General features: G+C 49.3%; 1 protein-coding gene across 1 annotated transcript in view; it reads left to right on the top strand.

Annotated features, from left to right (window-relative positions):
* The window catches only part of MYOCD (myocardin), a 51,878-nt gene that overhangs the window by 16,073 nt on the left and 14,910 nt on the right, over positions 1 to 20,895 (top strand). The window contains exons 3-6 of the mRNA XM_077746717.1: positions 5,872 to 6,047; positions 8,566 to 8,691; positions 12,943 to 13,187; positions 15,086 to 15,251. Of these exons, the coding sequence (XP_077602843.1) occupies positions 5,872 to 6,047; positions 8,566 to 8,691; positions 12,943 to 13,187; positions 15,086 to 15,251 (713 nt within the window). The remainder of the gene's footprint in view (positions 1 to 5,871; positions 6,048 to 8,565; positions 8,692 to 12,942; positions 13,188 to 15,085; positions 15,252 to 20,895) is intronic.

Here is a 20,895-nt window from a genome sequence, read left to right as displayed (position 1 = left end):
CATGACCTGAACAGAAGTCAGACGCTCAACCAACTGAGCCACCCAGGTGCCCCAGGACGTCTCTGCCTTTTGCTACTAGAGCGTCTCTGTGTTTCAGCCTCTCCTGTGAACGGGGGCTGGGTCGAGTGTGCACACGTGTAGCGGCTCATCTTCGGACCGGCTGTCACAAATCCAAGCCACCAGCAGCCCTGACAGTGGTGATTGGCCGGGAGGGGAGGGGGAGGGGCGGGGGCAAGGCGGGCTCTTTGAGCCTGTGTCGGAAGGAAGTGGGCCTCCTCACTGGCTATTCTGACCTGGTACATGGTGAATTTTGGAGATCAGACAAATCGGAGTCTAGTTTGGGGCCTCAGCTCTCACCTTGCTGAGTCCTTCAGGTGTAAATAACTACCCCAGATGTGGTTGCGTGGACACACGTCTTCATGGACGTCAGCAGAAAAACTTCCGGGTTTTTTTTTTAAAGTTTATTTATTTTTTTAATATTTGTAACATTTATTCATTTTGAGAGACAGAGCGTAAGTGGGGAAGGGACAGAGAGAGAGGGAGACACAATCTGAATCAGGCTCCAGGCTCTGAGCTGTCAGCACAGAGCCCGACACGGGGCTCGAACACAGGAACTATGAGATCATGACCTGAGCTGAAGTCCAATGCCTAACTGACTGAGCCACCCGGGCGCCCCACACTTGAAGTGTTTAATTGAAAATTGTGTTTGTTTCCCCCTGCTTCATTGAGGTATCATTGACAAATCATTTAGTGAAAGTTTTTTTAATTATTTTTTTAACGTTTATTTATTTTTGAGAGACAGGGCATGAGCAGGGGAGGGGCAGAGAGAGAGGGAGACACAGAATCTGAAGCAGGCTCTGGGCTCTGAGCTGTCAGCACAGCGCCCACCATGGGGCTCGAACTCGCAAACTGTGAGATCATGTCCTGAGCTGAAGTCGGACGCTAAACCGACTGAGCCACCCAGGGTCCCCTTTATTTATTTATTTGGGGGGGGGGAGACAGAGTGAGAGAGAGAGAGAGGAAGGGAGAGAGAATTCCAAGCAGGCTCTACCCTGTCAGCACAGAGCACCTTGCGGGGCTCGAACTCACGAACTGTGAGATCATGACTGGAGTTGAAATGAAGAGTCAGACGCTCAGCCAACTGAGCCACCCAAGCTCCCCAAGCAGAAAAACTTCCTTAAATGATTGCCGCCACTTGGTCAGGTAGACTTCTAGAAGCTCTGTCTCTCCAGGGATTGGCTCCCTGAATAATCCTCTCCCCTGGCTGGTATTTCTTACTCATCCTTCCTGCTGTTTGCCAGTCTTCCCTTCCCCTTTCGCTCCCCCCATCAGGGTCAAGTTCGCCCTCCCTGTCTGTCATCCTATCCACATCTGACCGTCATTTCAGGCTCAGCCCAACCCCACCTCCTCCAGACGTCTCCCGGGACTTGTCCACAGTGCGGTCTCCTCCGTCCATTCGGGTTGGCATTCTCTGGGCGGTCTGATCCTTGACAGATGTCCCGCGTTGTGTCCCATGGGGACCCTGTCTTCACGGCATCGTATCCGATTTTGCTTCCACTTCTCTGCTTCTCCTAAAGTGTGAAGGCTGGACAGGAACAAAATAATTGGGGAATTCTCCGTCCAGCATTCCTGACTCCTTTCCTCCAGATACCCGACTTTGAGACTTTCCTGCCTTATTGTAGCGCCTCGCTCCAAGGTCACCAAATGCCAGGCGTCAAAGTGGAAAGGACAGGCTGATGAACAGGTGGCAATAAGCTATGGGATATGGAGATATCCTTAGGTCAGGTGCACAGGAAAAGGAGAGACGTTGGCCATGACCCACAGCGTGTTCCCTAAAGGACTTAGCACCCGATGATTTCCAGGGAGGGTGATGGATTTTGCCACCCCTCTGCTGGTGGCTCGGAGAGTTCACCCTGCACTCGTAGCTCAGTCCCTGTGCGTGCCGAACACTGCGTGTCCCCATCCACAAGACGGTGATGAGAAAATGCGCCCTTCCTCTGACTTAGCGGACGGGAGGCGTCACAAAAGTTGATGATTTTTGTTATTGCCCGCTAGTCAGTGAATGCTGTTTTCATCATTTGCTCTCACTCCGCTTGAAACAAGGTGGGATGTTGCACGTAGGAAAACAACTTCTCTCTCTGTCTCTCTCCCTCTCTCCCTGCCCACCTCTCGTAACGTTTCCACTCAATGTCAGAACACTCGGACAACATTGTGGCTTGACGACCTTCCTCTGGCGCGTGCATATTGGGGAGGGAGTGCGCGGCGTGGGTGCGCGTGAGATGGCGGGGCGCCCACGGGGTCGGGGAGACTTTGTCCCAGGAAGTATCAGACCCCGCGGAGAAGCTCTGTACCCACTTAGACTGAGGGAAGTGTGGAGGGAATATAATAAAACTTTCAGGCGGAAGGTCCTGTCTGGCAGAAAAGCCTGGCTGCCCCCAGGGACTAAACACTCTCACGTGCAGGGCTCTCTGAGGTTGGAAATGGAGTCGGTTCAAGGGATATGCCAAGCAGAGGCAGAGAAATGCTGTGATTTCTGGGGTGGGGTTGCCTTAACACCCCCACCACCCTCCCAAGTCTAGCTGGCCCTCAAGGACATATGTAACCTTTTGACAGGGACAAAGCCTTTAATTTCTACCAATACAAGTAGGACTTGAAAAAGCTTTTTATTTTTTTTCACGTTTGATTTGTTTTTGAGGCGGGAGGGGAGGGTGCGCAGAGAGAGAGGGAGACACAGAATCCGAAGCAGGCTCCAGGCTCTGAGCTATCAGCACAGAGCCCGACGTGGGGCTCGAACTCACAAACCATGAGATCATGACTTGAACCGAAGTCAGATATTTAACCCACTGAGCCACCCAGGCGCCCCAGGACTTGAAATTTCAATGACACATGTTTCTTTGCAGAGCCCAGGGTTTGCCCTGAGAGAAGAAGGAAAAGAAGGAGTGGGCTAACTCCGGACTCTTAAAATAGACCAGAGTACGGAAGGGGGTGGGGAGGGAGTGAGCCCTGATCCCAAAGAAAAAAAGTTGGCGTTGGTCAAATACCCAGGAAAACCTCTCTCTTAGAAGATGAATGGGTTGCTGACACCAAGATCCAAAAATCCTCACATTTCTTTCAGGTGATATGTAGGCAGATGTTTCATATTATCCTCCATACTTTTCTCTTACTTCAAAGAATTTTTTATAGCTTAAAAAAAAAGGATACCTCTGAGAAATAGAAGCTGAAAAATAAAAGTTTCCAGTAATGCAATGACATACCGTTTTAATCGGGGACGATCTCCGTGCTCCCACGGAAGGGACTCTAAGTAACACAGCGTGAATAAGCAAGCTTCAGAGGACCTATGTTACCAGTCCTTTAAATGTTTTTTTTTAATGTTTTTTTTTTTTTCTAGGAGAGAGAGAGAGACAGCGTGAGCAGGGGAGGGTCAGAGAGAGAGGGAGTCACAGACTGAAACAGGCTCCAGGCTCTGAGCTGGCTGTCAGCACAGAGCCCGACGCGGGGCTCGAACGCACGAACTGCGAGATCATGACCTAAGTGAAAGTCAGACGCTTAACCGACTAAGCCACCCAGGTGCCCCACCAGTCCTTTAAATGTGAAGTGTTTCGCATGTGCATCTGTGGGTTGTTATATGTACAGAATTAAATCTAGATCATGAGCAGGAAGTAGGACGAACCCTACTCGAGAATGTTGCTAGTAAATATCGATGACATTTACAGCCATAGAAAGGCAATCATGATTTTATCAGCATGCCTTGATTTTATCGACATTTTATCCACAGCCTTGAAGCTGTGGATTGGGCCCCATGTCCTTCCAGGTTTTAGAATGCCAGAGGACGGGGGAGGGGAGCAACTGGAATTTCCAGCCACCCTGGCCTTGCCCGGCTCCTTCTTGATTTGACCCTCGGACGTCTGAGTGAGGGTCCGTGACAGGTGCCAGCGATGGTGGCGATGACATGTCCCAAAGCACACGTGTTCCCTTTCGCGCAGCCCCTTCCGCCACGAAAGCTCCGCGCTCTTATCTGCACCAGGCAGGAGTCAAAAGTTCTGTCCGTGTGATTGCAGAGTACCAGGCTGGGAAACGTCCTGATAATGCCTGCATTCCTTTAGAAGAGCTGCGCCCAGGGTCGGGTCAGAGGCGCTATGTGGCCTGGGCACGTTCTGTCCATGCAGCTACACAGTGAAGCAGATGCTATTTGGCAATGAAAAAAATAAAAAATAAAAAGAGGGCGCCTGAGTGGCTCTGTCGGTTGAGTGTCAACTCTGGCTCGGGTCTTGATCTCACAGTTTGTAGGCTCGAGCCCCACGCCAGGCTCTCTGTGCCTGTGCTTGTGCTCTAGCTCTCTCTCAAATAAACATAAAACTAAAAAAAAAAAAAAATAAAAAGGGATGTATAAAAATGTCATCGTATCCCACCTGGATTGATAGCCCCTCCCCCCACGCTTCTGAACCTGGTCCCGTCCATGGACCACACAGGCAGCTGAGGAAAAATCTGGGCCTTGTCGGCCATCGAGGGTTTCCAAAATAGACCTGGAGACAGGAGAAGACAAAGAAAATCCAAATAAATAAATAAATTCCCACCCCCCGTTGTTTCTGAGACACATTTATGGCTTTTATGGACAGCAGTGCATTCGTTGAAAGGGGCTTCATGCCCCCGGTGACCTTGGCTAGTTCCGGCATCTAGGAACTTCAATTCGGGGGTGGCCCCAGCTTATCCTGATTAGGGAAGTTTGCTCAAGGCTCTGTGCCGTGTGTCCTGCCTTGTACCCGTACAGGATGCATCTCGTCATCTTAGTTATACGTCTCGTTGTAAAACAGAGGGCGACAGGGACACCTGGGTGGCTCAGTCAGTTAGGCGTCCGACTTCCGCTCAGGTCTCGATCTCATGGTTCATGGGTTTGAGCCCCGCGTTGGGCTCTGTGCTGATAGCTCAGAGCCTGGAGCCTGTCTTCAGATTCTGTGTCTTCCTCTCTCTCTCTGACCCTCCCCTGTTCACACTGCCTCTCTCTCTCTCTGTCTCAGAAATAAATAAAACAGGGGCGCCTGGGTGGCTTAGTCGGTTAAGCGTCCGACTTTCGCNTCTCTCTCTCCTAGAAATGAATAAAACATTAAAAAAAAAATTTAAAAAAAAAAAGAAAGAAAACATTAAAAAAAAAAACAGGGCGACGGGCATTCTCCTTTGGCTCTTTNCCTTTCCCCCACCATTTCCCCCCTTCTTCTCCCCCACGGTCCTCCGTTAAGTTCCTCCTAATCCTCCTCTACGTGCAAACATATGGTATCTGTCCTTCTCTGCCTGACTTATTTCGCTCAGCATAACACCCTCAAGGTCCATCCATGTTGCTGCACATGGCCAGATCTGATTTAGTTTCCAAAAGGGATGGGTTTCACATAGAAAACGTGCAGGCTTGCCGGGCGCCTGGGTGGCTCAGTCGGTTGAGTGTCCAACTCTTGATTTCCACTCAAGTCGTGATCCCAGAATTATGGGATCGAGCCCTGCATCAGGCTCCCCGGGGTCATGGGATCGAGCCCTGCGTTGGGTGCCCTGCTCTCTCCCTCTCTCTCTGTCCCTCCCCTCCTGTGCTCTAGCTCTCCCCCTCTCTCAAAATAAATAAATAAAAACATTGTTTTCAATTTGCATATGTCCCACGTGCTTCCCTCCAGACGGCCTCAACTTTTACAAACGCCAAGTTCCCATTTGGAGTAGACAGAGGAGAAACCACAGAACTGAACGCCTATCTTCACTCTTGCCTTGAACTAGAAACAGATCAAAGGGGATAGATACGCGCCCCTGACAGGGATGACACGTTAAAGCATTTCCAAAAGGCACCTGGGTCCACGCCTGAGCCCCTGACCCCGTTCTTGGGTTTCACCCCATCAGGTAACCAGGTGAATTTCTCCAAATCCGCAGATGCGTTTGCCTTCGAAGAGGACAGCAGCAGCGACGGGCTCTCCCCGGACCAGACTCGAGGCGAAGACCCCCAGGGCTCAGCGGGATCCCCTGCAGACACCAAAGCTTCTGAGACCCCTTTGGCAGGTCCCCTGGGGGCAATCCAGGTAAATAAACCGCACCCCAGCCCGTCATGATTTCTTAAAGGCACACTGCCACCTTTGGTTTTGCATAGTGACCCCAGGTCCCGTCTCTTGATCGCTCCTAATCGCGCTTCAGATTCGTGCCTCTTCTTACCCCATCCGGTCCAGGGATCGGCATGAAGTGGCCAAAGCTTCCAGAAATCACTGAAAGAGGAGCCTCAGGGCTATACTATATATACCCTTTGACTTAACTTTGTCAACAGCTACGCTGCCTAGTAGATACCTTTTATCTCCCAACTTGAGGGACACGTCTAAAAGAGGCTCACTGAGCTCGTGTGACTCACCAGTGAGCGCCCCGATAGAATGTGCCAGAGCAGGCTTGGGGCCTCAAAGCCCACAGACTTTCCATGGACTGAACATTCTCTGCAGGGGCCTGGGAGAGAGGAGACCAGGAAGTGCTGACGGGCTACAAAGCAGGGAGCCCCGAGGTAGCTCTGGGGCCAGCAGGTTTCTTCTACCTCCTGCACCACGGCGGGGGCTGCGTCCACCCAGCGCGAGAACCCCACTTCCCCCCTTTCTGGATCAATCCACAAACACTTGAGGCATGAGGAATGTATATTGCACATATCGTTAAAGGACACATGTATATGAAAAATAATTAACCGTTGCTAGAGCCAGGGCACCTTCCAGATGTTTTCTTTGAGATGCCACACGGTCAATGTCCCTGTGAGGCTGAGCAGCTAGCTGCATGGCCTCTAGACATTGCAGATTCCCAAACCCCCAGGTTCTAGAAGCCACACAGAGGCCTGATGGGGGCTTCCCTCAGCCTAGCATGAGGTATTCATGCAGACCCGAAGAGGAGATGTGTGGACATGCACGCGCGCGTGCACACTCACACACACACACACGCACTGTTCCGGAACCCATGTTACTTGCTGGTCATCGTCACGCCCTCCTTCACGCCGCGAAGTGAGCAAAGCAGACACCTGCCCAGGAGAAAATGCAGAATGGGAGGGAAAAGACGACAAGGAGACTCAAAATACCCATGCGTGTACTGCGCGCAGGTTTGCAGTCAAAGCGTCTTCCCTTCCCCTGCGTCCGGCGGCTGGTCTCCGCAGCCAGCTTTCTTTAATGGCAGCAAACAGCATTTCGGATCATTTGTACCCACTGTTCTGACGGCAGACTCCACAGCTACGGATTTAAGAATGGTTTGAGGAGAAGACAGGTTCTTTTCTGCTGAATCCAGTTCAAAGAGGAGGAGCCGGGGGTTGGTGCCAGGCCGGGTACAGAAGTCATTCTGTGATTGTACCCAGCAGTCCCCCTGAGTGGATAAGGATGCAGAAGCTCTGGAGAACAGGATTCTATAGACCTTTCTCACGTGCTGGGGCTCAGGAAGGTCGGAGAAACTCCAGGGGATCATGCGCGGCACCCCAACCCTTTGTGTCACGGCGTCAGATCGCAGGCAAGGGACAGAAGAAGATTACTCTTTTTGACAAGGTCTCTGCATCCTGAAACATAAAGGTTGTTCGTGATGCTACACACATACACCTCACATGTACACACATGTACACGTACATATATACATGTCCATGTAAATATACATAAACATGCAGACATGCCTCAGACACAGACATATATGTACACACATGCACATATACACATGTGCTCATAAATAACCATATGTAAACACACAAATACCACATACACACACTTAGCCACACGCACATGCACATCAATGTACATAAACACACACACACACACATATACACACACTCACCTGTACACATGTGCACATGAATATACATAAACACGCATACATCTACACACAGATATGTAGACACACATACACATATATGTACACATACCTATGCATATATGCACACACATCTACACACGCATAGACCTATATGTACAGACACGCATGCATGTATATACAGACCCACAAAAACACAGCACACACAGATAAACACACAAACATGTGCACACAGACATATACACACAGGCACACATACAGACATACATACCCAGAAACACACACACACGTTTCCCCTCCCATCCGCTAACTCCCTTTTTATCATTTTTTGGGGTCCTACGTTCCCCCGAAATGCCTACACCCACTTCTCCCTCCTCGTTTTTCCTTCAGTCCCATTATCAAGGCCAACAGGCAGACCTTGTCACAGGTAGAACTCTCTCACAGAGGGAGTTGACCAGCTGTCCGGGTTCTGGGTTGGCCTAGAACAGGCCGTTTCTTTACCTGTTTTCTGGAAGAATTATTGATGATGACCCCCTTATCTCTCAACAGTGGCCTCAGTTGTCTGACAAATTATATGTATATAATTGTTATACCATATATATGATGTAATAATTACATATAATACATACAATATAATACATATAGTAATTTTTATATATTGTATATATAATATACAGTAAATTACANCTGGGGAGGTAGTGGTAGGGGTGGGGAGGGCAGTCTACTTTATTTCTGTGTCCTACATTTTTCTCCTCCTGCATCCTGATAATGCCAAAACTTGGATTTCAGGATCATTCTTCCAGCTCAGACAATGACAAGAATGACTCGGCCTCACAGCCCAGCAGCCAGTCAGACGCGGGGAGGCAAGGGCTGGGGGCTCTCGGCCCCTCCAGCGCTGGGCACGCCGCTGTGAAGGTAGGGTGGGCCAGCAGTGGGGGGCGGGGGCAGAGCTCTCTGACTTAGGTGTAGTAACGTGGGGGGCATCCACGCACCCCTGCGCAGGCTCAGGCCTCAGGGGAGGGGAGAGGGGCCCTCCGCGTGCGTGGACCAAGAGCCGGTTCGCTGTGCCAGCACAGCTCAGGTCTTCCATGCAGAGGAGAAACCTGCGAGCCCGCAGTTGTTTGGGGTCACAGCTCAGCCAGCTGGTCCTGACCTAAAAGACTGCATCGGGGCAGCCTGGAGGCAGCCACGGTGGATGGGAAGGCACATGGGTTGGCATGTGCCACCAGGCAGGTAGAGGGGAGTTGGGTTTTATGCAAGGGAAGCAAATCGGAGGGCTTGCGTGGTGTAAACCCCAGATCACTCAAGCCGGTCTCCCTTTGTTTTTTGGTTTTTTTTGGTTTTTTTTTTTAATATTTTTTATTTATTTCTAGGAGAGAGAGAGAGAGAGAGCGTGAGCAAGGGAGGGTCAGAGAGAGAGGGAGTCACAGACTCTGAAACAGGCTCCAGGCTCTGAGCTGGCAGTCAGCACAGAGCCCGACGCGGGGCTCGAACCCACGAACCGCGAGATCATGACCTAAGCGAAAGTCGGACGCTCAACCGACTAAGCCACCCAGGCGCCCCCCCCCAAGCCGGTCTCCCTTTGGAGAGAAAGATCAAGGAAGGGGTTGCCTTCACAGTAGACTAATAACTCTAAGCATTATAGCAGGGTTTTGGGTAAATCTCCCCATTACAGCTAATGGTTCGCAGAAGGCTCTCTCCTCTTTCCAATTAAATGCCTGCTTATAATCACTGGGTCTTGTTGCTAATAACATTTCATCCCAAATAGCTTCTCTGGGGTCACCACTTAATGAAAGCGGAGATGTCTCTTATGAAACATTTGTTAAAAGAGCATAAGAATCAGCGTTGAAGTGACAGCCCCGGGTCCCTTCTACTGCATATACACAAAAGTGGCTCTCGTGTTCTAAGCGGATGACGGGCATTTCAGCTCCGCTGTGAACCTCCCAAACCTCGCGTGAAACCCACTCCTTGCTGAAACTTCCCGTGCAATTGACTCGGCTCAACAGCCTTTGAAAGACAGGACTGTTAGTAGATTTCGTTCACTGCAGGTGAAGGAAGGAGACGGTTCACATTATCTATAGGTTGTGCACAAAGACAACTTTTGTTACTGTTTCTACCAATGTATTTAAGTGTTGCCTGAGTCCGATTAGCACTGCCTTCTGCCTCACTGTACTAAGGAGATGAGATAGTTGCCCAGAGGAAGGGCAGGTCGATTGCAATGAAGAGCAGGATGGATGGGCAGCATATCCAATGGGACCAGCTGTTGATGTGAGAGCCAACATCGCTGCTGGGCTGGTCAGTGCCTGTGAATTCTCAGTTGTTCGATACTCATTATCTCAAAAAGCCTATAGCCTGATTGGGTATCAGAGCCACCACTAACCCATACAGCGTTTTGAGCAGGTAAGAAGCATGTGCCGCAAAGGACTTGAATTAGACGTTTCCCCAAAGATAAAGCAATTGCTGGGGCACCCGGGTGGCTCCGTCAGTTAAGCATCTGACTCTTGATTTCGGCTCAGGTCATGACCTCAAGGTTCATGGGTTTGAGACCCACATCAGGCTCTGTGCTGACAGAGCACAGCCTGCTTGGGATTCTCTCTCGCGCTCTCTCTCTGCCCCTCCCTGGCTTGCACTCTCTCTCTCTCAAAATAAATAAATAAACTTAAGGGAAAAAAAAAAAGAATGCCTTCTTGCAAAAAACAGTCATGTACTTTTGAGCCACGGGCCAGATCGTTCCCTCTTAAACCACTGGATTTTGTATCCACCCTCTGCTTTAGAAAGCTGTGCTCCCCTCCTATTGGCCAGTGGTTCATTTTCTATTTTCTACCTAGAAAAAAAAAGGAAGGAAGGGAGGGAGGGAGGGAGGGAAGGGAAGGAAGGAAAGGAAGGAAGGAAGGAAGGAAAGGAAGGAAGGAAGGAAGGAAAGGAAAGGAAGGAAGGAGGGAAGTGAAAAATGAATGCACAGCCCCAGCTTGCTCTGGTTTCAAAAAAGAGTATGAAAGAGGGGCACCTGGGTGGCTTAGTCGGTTAAGCGTCCGACTTTCGCTTAGGTCATGATCTCGCGGTTCGTGGGTTCGAGCCCCGCGTCGGGCTCTGTGCTGACTGCCAGCTCAGAGCCCGGAGCCTGTTTCAGTCTGTGACTCCCTCTCTCTCTGACCCTCCCCTGCTCACGCTGTCTCTCTCTCTGTCTCCTAGAAATAAATAAAACATTAAAAAAAAAAAAAAGAGTATGAAAGTCTACAGTTCCCCTGAGTCAGAGTTCCGTGGGGTCATAGTCTTTGTCCTCCACTCTCCAGAGAAAACGGTCCAATGTGAGTAACTTCTGGAATGTTCCGAGTCCCTGTCCTACGGTAGCCTGGAAAAAAAATTTCCCCATCTCTGACTGACCTGCAGGACCCAGGCTTGCAGAGTCCCAGGAGGAGATGGGGACAGAAAAGCTGGGCTGGAGCAAAGCAGGGCCCCGCTGACTGCACGAGCCCCACGCAAATTCTCCAAGTGCAGAAGCCTGATTAATTAATTAGAATGCTAATCGATTAAGGAGCAGGGAGACATGGAGCCAGCGAGCACTTATTACTTTCCGAGAGAAGAAGCCACCTTGGGAAAACAGCAAAGGGGCTTCGGTGGTGGGACGCGTGGAGTCAGAGACGTGTGAGTTGTAGGCTCCTTGGGATGGGTCCCTTTCAAATGTGTGCTTTGTGATTAAAATAGAGATATTGCCCAGTGGGAAGCTGCCTGCCAGCTATTCGAGAGCCCCCTCTTCTGGACACCGCTGGTACTACACTTCCCCTGCGCAGTGTGCCCAAATCCTGAGGCTTTTATTAGGACACCCCATTCTTCATTTCAATCTTCTGTAATAAAGTCAGGGCTTGAAAATTATGATTTTTTTCAGCTGATGACAGTATGCACCACTGCTTCCTAATACATGGAGGCCTTCTGCAGGTCACAGGCATAATCACGGTGTCATTTTGGGACCTGTGACTAGTTCACTAGTATCTTTCAGCATCCTTGTCTCAGTCTCTGAGATCAAAAGGAAGAATATTCTCCCCAACGTTCAGGTGAAAGAATGAAGATGCAGCCAAGTAACTGTACGTTGTTCAGAAATTTGTCGTATCTTCCTAGCCCGTAGCTTTAACGTCTGCCGGTGTGTCTGAGTCATGGGCTGGTCCCCATGGGTGGCTAACCCTTCTCACAGTGGTTATCATTATTCCAGAGGGCATCACTTCCCAGCCTTATATCAGTATTTGGGGTACTGGTGGAAAGGGGAGTCTATCTTACTTTTCCACCCAAAGCTCTTTGTGGATTTTTGAGGACAAGCTTATTTTCACCCAGGATGATGTTGCTTTTTTATTAAGCTTATTTATTTATTTTGAGAGAGAGAGAGAGAAAACCAGCAGGGGAGGGGTAGAGAGGGAGAGGGAGACAGAGAATCGAACACAAGGCTCAAATTCACAAACCGTGAGATCAGGACCTGAGCCGAAGGCGGACTCTTAACCGACTGAGCCACCCAGGTACCCCCTGGGTGGCTGTGATTCATAAGTCAGTTTCCTAAAGTGCTTTGCTAAAGGTGATTTCATGTACACATTTGAAGGAACTTTCTTAGGATTCCATCTCGAGATGAAATTATATCCTTTCTTTTTTGGATTAAGTTTTTTTTTAATTCATTTTGGGGGGGGGGGGGGCAGAGAGAGAAAGAGACACAGAATCCGAAGCAGGCTCCAGGCTCTGAGCTGTCAGCACAGAGCCCGACACGGGGCTTGAACCCACAAACCGTGAAATCATGACCTGAGCCGAAGTCAGACACTTAATCAACTCAGCCCCCCAGGCGCCCCGAGACTGTATCCTTTCTTAGGCCACCTGTTGGCTTTAGCTTCAGAAAGCGTCCTCACTGACACGCAGGCTTACCTCTTCCTCTGCGCTGGGAAGGAAGTGATCCTGGGGCCCCTTCCAAGTTTCACGACTCCCCTTCTAGAGCGACGCGCTTGTAGGAGATCGGGTGGATAGATGCCTTAATGCCCCAGCATCTCTTTGCACGTGGCGCCTTTGTGCTGTTGTATTTCTGGGATCCGAGAAAGCCCATCAAGCAGACCCTCCTCGGGATCTATCCGTGACGTCAAGCCGTCCCTGTCCCCACCACCTAAAGCTCGTGCGGTCTCTCCACCCCCTTTGCAGTCCAAGTCCTTGAGCGACAGTAAGAACCGCCACAAAAAGCCCAAGGACCCCAAGCCCAAGGTGAAGAAGCTCAAGTACCACCAGTACATCCCTCCGGACCAGAAGGCGGAGAAGTCCCCTCCGCCCATGGACTCGGCCTACGCCCGGCTGCTCCAGCAGCAGCAGCTCTTTCTGCAACTCCAGATCCTCAGCCAGCAGGAGCAACACCGGCTCAGCTACCCCGGGGTCCACCCAGCGCAGCTCAAGTATGTCGGGAGCCCGGGGGGCGGGGGGGAGGGGCAGGCGCCGGCTGGCCAGGGCTTGTCCGTGTCTGAGGCACCTGCTGCCCGGCACCAGGGAGGGCGCCCAGCGAGTCCGGGACTGCCCGCGGTCCTGGTCGGGCGGACTGGGAACGGGATCGGGACCCTGTGGAGAGCCGTGCCCACCTGCTGAGGAAGCTGAGGCTCGGAGGAAGCAAAGAAATCAGTGCCCTGGTTACAGGGACCCGGGGACGAGAGGAGGGATTAGCACTCTCAGACTGAATTGTGAAACAGAGAGGTGAAACCATCTGAGAATGTCCGTTTTTTTTGTTTTTTTAATAATTGATTTTTTAAGGTGTATCCATTTATTTTTGAGAGAGAGGGAGAGCGCAGGGGAGGGGCAGAGAGAGAGAGAGAGCAAGAAAGAGAATCCCAAGCAGGCGCCACGCTGTCAGCGCAGAGCCCGATGCGGGGCTCGAACTTACGACCCTGAGATCATGACCTGAATCAAAAGGAAGAGTCCACGCTTAAGCTTGAGCCACCCAGGTGCCCCATGAGAATGGTTGGTGGAGTTAGTTCAGCCCTTAGGAAGCAGCAGCACTGAGTGGCTCAGTGACAGCCCCGAAGGTTGACTCCTGGACCCTGATGGGGGTGAGTGACCTCACCGCAGGGCACCTTATAAATGGGCATGGCTTGCAGCTCTACAGGTGGGATGTGGGTTCCCTCACCTGGCTTTGTTCAGCCTCCCGTCAGGTTGCTGAGTTCTGGTTACAGTCCTGCTTTACAAGGCGTGGCCGTGCCCCCAGGAGACAGTGGGCCCGTGGACGTGGACGTGCACTCTCCCCTTTGCCAAAGTCTCCACCTCTCCCTCCTGTCTCCCCAGAACTCAGCTGGCATGTCCCTTGTCTCTTGGCATGCATGGAGCCTGTACTGCTGTCTTCCTCACCCAGCCTCTCCTGCTGATTTCTCACTTTCCCGGTCCTTGCAGGCAGTTAGCTCGTGACCCGATCCCAATGCAAGTTGCCCAATCGGGGTTCTGGCCACGTCATCCCAATGTGTGGGGGGAGGCTTTCCCCTCATGGCCACGCACCAACTGGGCGCCCCATCGTTCCGCTCAACCCTGGCACCATCGACCAGGAGAGAGCGTCAGGTTTAAGGGCTCAGTTCTACAAGACCGCCACGCCCCTCCCCCCACTTCAGGTGCCACTCGCAAGTCTAGAAGTTGTGACCTGGGCTTCTGGTTGACCCGGCCAGAGGTCAGAGGCACCCATGATTTCCTCTCTGGGTTCGATTAATTTGATTAATTTGCAGAGTGGCTCGCAGAAATCAGAGAAACACCTGACTTCCTAGATCACTGGTTTATGATAAAAGGGTAGAAGTCAGGAGCAGCCAGAGGGAAGAAAGGCCCAGGGCAAGGGATGTGGGAAAGGGTGGGGAACTTCCTGCCCTTCCAGCACGCTACTCCCCTGTCTCCGTTCTCCGTGTGTTCACCAACATGGAAGCTCTCTGAACTCCATTCTTTTAGGTTTTATACAGTCTACGTTTTAAGCATGAATGATTAAATCATTGGCCATTGGTGAATGGCCTGACCTCCAGCCACCATCTTGTCTCCTCAGAGGTCAGGGGGTGGACTGAAATTCCCCCCACAAACCATAGTGTTGGGTCTTAGGCAATCAGCCACCCTCCTTCCATGACCTAGGGGCTTTCACAGAGTCGCCTCCTTAACATAATAAGTGGTACCTTTGTGGCTCTCCTCACTTAGCAAATTCCGAGGATTTGGGGAGCTCTGGGCCAGAAAGAGGGAAGAGGGCCAAATATGGAATTTCTTATTGAGCATCACAGTATCGTACCCCCGTATGTACATCTGGCTATTTTTAAGGGCTTTTCTTTTGTTTCCTTTTCAGGGAACCCAACGAACAGATGGTCAGAAATCCAAACTCCACTTCAGCTCCACTGAGCAACACCCCTTTGTCTCCCATCAAAAACAGCTTTTCTGGACAAACTGGTGTCTCTCCTCTCAAACCAGGTCCACTGCCATCCAACCTAGATGATCTGAAGGTAGAGGATTTGGTGTGATTTTCTTCTCTCTCTCTCTCTCTCTTTCTCTCTCTCTCTCTTGACAAATACAACAGTAGATTTTTTTTTAAGTGTTTATTAAGTAATCTCTGCACACAACGCAGGGTTCGAACTCACAACCCCGAGATCAAGAGTCTCATGCCCCACCGACTGTGCCAGCCAGGCGCCCCAACAAATACATCGGTAGATTTTTAACACCATTTTTACCAACCGATTTCTTGAATAAAACAGCGAGAGGGAGAGCATATGGGGGCGATTCAAGTAGGTGACAATTTTATTTTTAAAATGTATGTATTTATTTTGAGAGAGAGGAAGACTCATGAAGTGTGAGAGCATGACCTAAGCTGAAATCCAGAGTCGGACGCTTAACCAAATAAGCCACCCAGGCGCCCTTCAAGTAGGTGACAGAATTTTCACTGCCGTGGCTGAATATCCCTCCATAGCTCAGAAGACCTTGAGCTTCCAACTCAGTTCTTTTACTGGCTATGCAACCTTGGGCCACTTTCGTAATTTCTTTACCTCTTAGATTGCTCCTTTGCATAAATGAATTCTTGTGAGAACCCGATGGAATCCTATATACGTGATAGAGCTTAGCACCAAGAGGAGTTGTAGGATTGACATGGGCTTCCAGAATGCTCTAAGCCAGTGGTCAATTCCATGATGAACTCTTACGGCCTCTGGTGAAATGAGAAAAATAAGAACCGCATAAAGGGCTTTTCATAAATCTAAGTGCGTTCAACATACCTGATTGATCTTTATTCCAAGTATTTCTTTCCTCCAGATGTTTTCAATGCTAACGATCCTTTCTTCTGGAAACGGTGGCTGTAGTGGGGGGAAGTTGGGTATTTCTGGGGGAGTTCTGTTCTTTGTATTAAGCAGGCATATTGTTACATAAGGACGTTAGTCTTGTTTAACAAGGTGAGATGTCGGCACCCTTTTGTCTACTGCGTAACTGAAAACAATGTACTGTTTTATGAAATGCCCAAATCTGAGAAGCTCTGCCCTGAAATGTCACAGCCACTTGTTAAATGCTGTATGTGTGTGTGAGAGAGAGGGCAGTGCACTCCGGATCACAGACCTCACGGACCTCTCAGTTCACTGAAATGACCTTGGGGTTTGAGTTGAACTTGGTGCGTTTCGGAGCAGCGCTCAGGACTGGCATATTCATACAGTCATTCATCCAGTATTAGCAAAAGAACTAAGGAAGGCAATTGAAGTACCATCGATTCCTGTCATGTGTGAGCGCACCTGCTCTCCCTACGCCACACCCACCAGTGCCTCACTCCATTTCCTGTGGTCACACCTGTTGGCCTACGTATAAGTCTCTCCCCTCCCCCAAGGATCTTATCATTTTTCCCCAATGGCCCCCATGGCCTTCCTATAGGTCCCCATGGCCTTCACTGTACCAGTCTTTCTCAGTCCCCATTTGTCTCCCTCCTCCCCATTCTCAGCCTTTGGTCATTCTCTGCTCTGAGATCAAGGCAGGATTGGGATTATTTGGAATTAAAATAAATTAATTCTCTGGCTGCCAACAGCCAACACCAGTCAGTAAACTGTGTCGGGTCTTGACATCAGTCGCTCCTCTGTCCCTTCCGCTTGGAATAAAAATGCTTAGGTTTCACTGAGCTTGTTTTAATTTTGTATCCATAAACCTGGAAGAGGGGGCCACACTTGTGATAATGCACCCCTGAGCAGTGGGGCCACCCACCCTTCACTCCCCACATCATAAATCCACAGAGGTCAAAGTAGGTCCTGTCACCTAGCAAACAATATACTAAACGCAGTAAGCCAGACACAAAGGGACACCTTTTCTTTTTTTATTCTTTTTTTTTAAATGTTTTTTATTTCTGAGAGAGAGAGAGAGAGAGAGAGACAGTGTGAGCAGGGGAGGGGCAGAGAGAGAGGGAGATACAGAATCTGAAACAGGCTCCAGGCTCCGAGCTGGCAGTCAGCACAGAGCCCGGTGCGGGGCTCGAACCCACGAACCATGAGATCATGACCTGAGCCAAAGTCGGACGCTTTACTGACTGAGCCACCCAGGCACCCTAAAGGGACAACTTTTCTTTTTTTTTTTTTTAATTTATTTATTTATTTATTTATTTCTAGGAGAGAGAAAGAGACAGCGTGAGCAGGGGAGGGTCAGAGAGAGAGGGAGACACAGACTTGGAAACAGGCTCCAGGCTCCGAGCTGGCAGTCAGCACAGGGCCCGATGCGGGGCTCGAACCCACGAACCGCGAGATCGTGACCCAAGCGAAAGTCGGACGCTTAACCGACTAAGCCACCCAGGCGCCCCAAGGGACAACTTTTCTATGATCCTGCTTTATAGGAGGTACCTGGAGAAGTCACATTCATAGCGATAGAAAGTCCAGTGGTGGCTATCAGGGCCTGGGGAGAGGAGGTACGCAGAGTCAGCGTGTAATGGATACGTAGCCTGTGTTTGCGATGAGGAAAAAGTCCTGTAGACGGATAGTGGTGATATTTGCACAACAGCGTGTGTACTCACCCCACTGAACTTCACACTTCAAAGTGATTAAATGGTAACAATGTATGCTGTGCATCTTTAACCACAATAGAAAAGATTTTTCTTAAAAGTAGTCTACCTTGGGATGGGAGCCTGGGTCAGGTAGATCTGGAGTTGCCTTGGCCCCAGACAAAACACAGTCCAGGTGTGATATGCCACCTGGCAGATTCTCCAGAGACGATCTCAGCGATGCGCATGCACTCAGAACTATTGGCGGGTTAGAGTTGTAGTAATTAGCATGGGAACAATGAAGCTACCATTGTTTAGTGTAAACTATCAATCGACCATCCTGTATAGATCCGCTTCCATAGTCATCGTGCAAGATACGTTTTATTTTTTTTTAACTTTTTTTTAACGTTTATTTATTTGTGAGAGACAGAGAGACAGAGCATGAGCAGGGGAGGGGCAGAGAGAGAGGGAGACACAGGATCTGAATCAGGCTCCAGGCTCTGAGCTGTCAGCACAGAGCCCGACGTGGGCTCAGACCCACCGACCGTGAGATCATGACCTGAGCTGAAGTCGGAGGCTTCAGCTGAGCCACCCAGGCGCCCTGCAAGATACGGTTTAAATGCAGACATACAAATCAGGACCTCAGAGAAGCTAAATGAATAATGCATCACTCATTATCATCCTAGATATTAATGATATCTACCTGTGTCGTGAATGCTACACAATGGTTTTCTACATAGGAGAAAGATACTGTTAATAAACCTAATACCAAACCTAACAGCACAGGTAAGGGAAGTGAAAGAAATATGTTAGTTCCATCAGAACATAGGTGAACACGTAAATCTTTGATCTCCCTGAAGTTTCTCCCTCACCTGTAGAAGCCATCCCCATTTCATTTGGTCATTTGACAGCTTTGTCTGGTGTTTCCGGAGCCCACAAGTAAATCCAGAATGCTAACATCTAAAAACAGACTTAAATCTCCTCCTGCAGAAGCCTGAGAACCTTGAAAAGTATGAATAAGTTTGGTAAATTCGTGGGATTTCATTTTCATTTCTCGGGTAACATTGATTTGCATATTTTAAAAAATTAAAGCAGGAAGCCTAGAGTTATATCTGGGAGACATAGGACATTATCATATCAACTTAACATCCCGACGTGGACTGATACCTTATTGTAAGTGAATAAACGTCTTACTTACCCACCCCCAAAAGAGACTAAATGCTATGCAGGTTAACCAGCTTGTAAATGATGAGACTGGGGTTTGAACTTAAGTGAGGGATATTTTTGTCTTTTTAATTTAATTTGAAATTCCAGTGTAGTTAACCTGCAGTGTTATGTTAGTTTCAGGTGTACAATATAGTGATTCAACGGTTCTGTACATCACCGTGTGCTAATCACGACAGGCGCACTCCGAAATCCCCATCACCTATTTCCCCCATCCCCGGGACGCATTCGTTGATTCTCTATAGTTAAGAATCTGTGTCTTCCTTTGTATCTCTCTTTTTTTTTTCTTTTGCCTTTGTTTGTTGTTTCTTTTTTTTTTTTAATGTTTTATTTATTTTTGAGAGATAGAGTGTGAGCAGGAGAGGGGCAGAGAGAGAGGGAGACACAGAATCCAAAGCAGGCTCCAGGCTCCGAGCCGTCAGCACAGAGCCCGACACGGGGCTCGAACCCATGAACCGTGAGATCATGACTTGAGCGGAAGTTGGAGGCTTAACTGACTGAGCCACCCAGGCGCCCCCATTTGTTTCTTTCTTAAATGCCACATATGAGTGAAATCAAATGGTAGTTGTCTTTCTCTGATGGACTTATTTCACTTTGCCTTATACTCTCTAGCTCCATCCATGTCATTGCAAATGGCACAATGTCAATCTTTTTTATGGCCGAGTAGTATTCCAATGTATGTATACACCACCTCTTCTTTATCCATTCATCTATCGCAGACACTTGGGCTGCTTCCATAATTTGTCTGTTGCGAATAATGCTGCTATAAACATAGGGGTGCATGGATCCCTTTGAATCGGCGCTTTTGTGATTTTTGAATAAATACCCAGTAGTGCGATTACTGGATCGTTGGGTGGTTCTATTTTTAATTGAGTGATTTCAGATGTTTTGCTATTGTCATTCGAGATGAGGGTGGAAAAGGGGAGGGACAGATGGAGAAACCTTAACTGAACTTGACCACTGGGTGTCTAGGGGGAGGAGTCACCTGAGACTGTGACACCAGGGGCCGAAACCGGGAGGGCAGAATGGGGATCTGATCTGAAGGGATGTTGGCAAGTGGAGTTTGGGGAAACTGAGTCACAGGTACCACCAGGACAAGCAAGGGAAAGCGTCTAGCCAGTGTCCACTCAGAAACATACCGCCCTTGTTCAGCTCAACTGTGCTGTCAGGCAAGGCACAGAAATTTTGGAGACGAAACATTTAAGAAAGGCTGGGGCGGGGGGCACCTGGGTGGCTCAGTTGGTTAAGCATCTGACTTCGGCTCAGGTCATGATCTCACAGTTCTTGAGTTCGAGCCCCGCATCGGGCTCTGTGCTGACAGCTCGGAGCCTGGAGCCTGTTTCAGATTCCGTGTCTCCCTCTCTCTCTCTGCCCCTCCCCTCTTGTGGTCTCTCTCTCTCTCTCTCTCTCAAAAATAAATAAACATTAAAACAAATTCAGAATTGTTTGCATAGCGGGGCAGGTTAAAATACCAGACACACTGAGAAGGAGAGCAAATGGGAAGAGTGGGAGGGAAAGGAGAGAAGAGGAGTAAAGGAAGCAGGTGACATAATCACATCTTGGAAAAAAGGAGTCAGAGGAATTAATAAAGGGGACCCTTAAAACAGGTAATCAGAAAGATAAGGTCACGAAGGTAGATGTTCTCCCAAAATGCTCACATTTTTCTGAATAGGAGTGAAAGGGGAAAAGCAGTGAGAAAAGAGTTTGATTTCTCATTAGAAACTGACTGGGTGGCTCAGTCAGTTAAGCATCCGACTCTTGGTTTCGGCTCAGGTCATGATCTCACAGTTCGTGGGATCGAACCCTGCATTGGGCTCTGTGCTGACAGCCTGGAGCCTGTTTAGGATTCTCTCTCTTCCTCTGCCCTTCCCCTGCTAATGCTCTCTCTCTCAAAATAAATAAGTAAACTTTTTTTTTTTTTTTTTTTTTTTTTTTTTTTGTGA

The sequence above is a fragment of the Crocuta crocuta genome, unplaced genomic scaffold (genome assembly GCF_008692635.1).
Source record: "Crocuta crocuta isolate KB4526 unplaced genomic scaffold, BGI_CrCroc_1.0 scaffold139, whole genome shotgun sequence".
Taxonomy (NCBI): Eukaryota; Metazoa; Chordata; class Mammalia; order Carnivora; family Hyaenidae; genus Crocuta; species Crocuta crocuta.
Note: the sequence above shows the minus strand (reverse complement) of the source record. Positions and strands in the feature narration are given on the sequence as shown.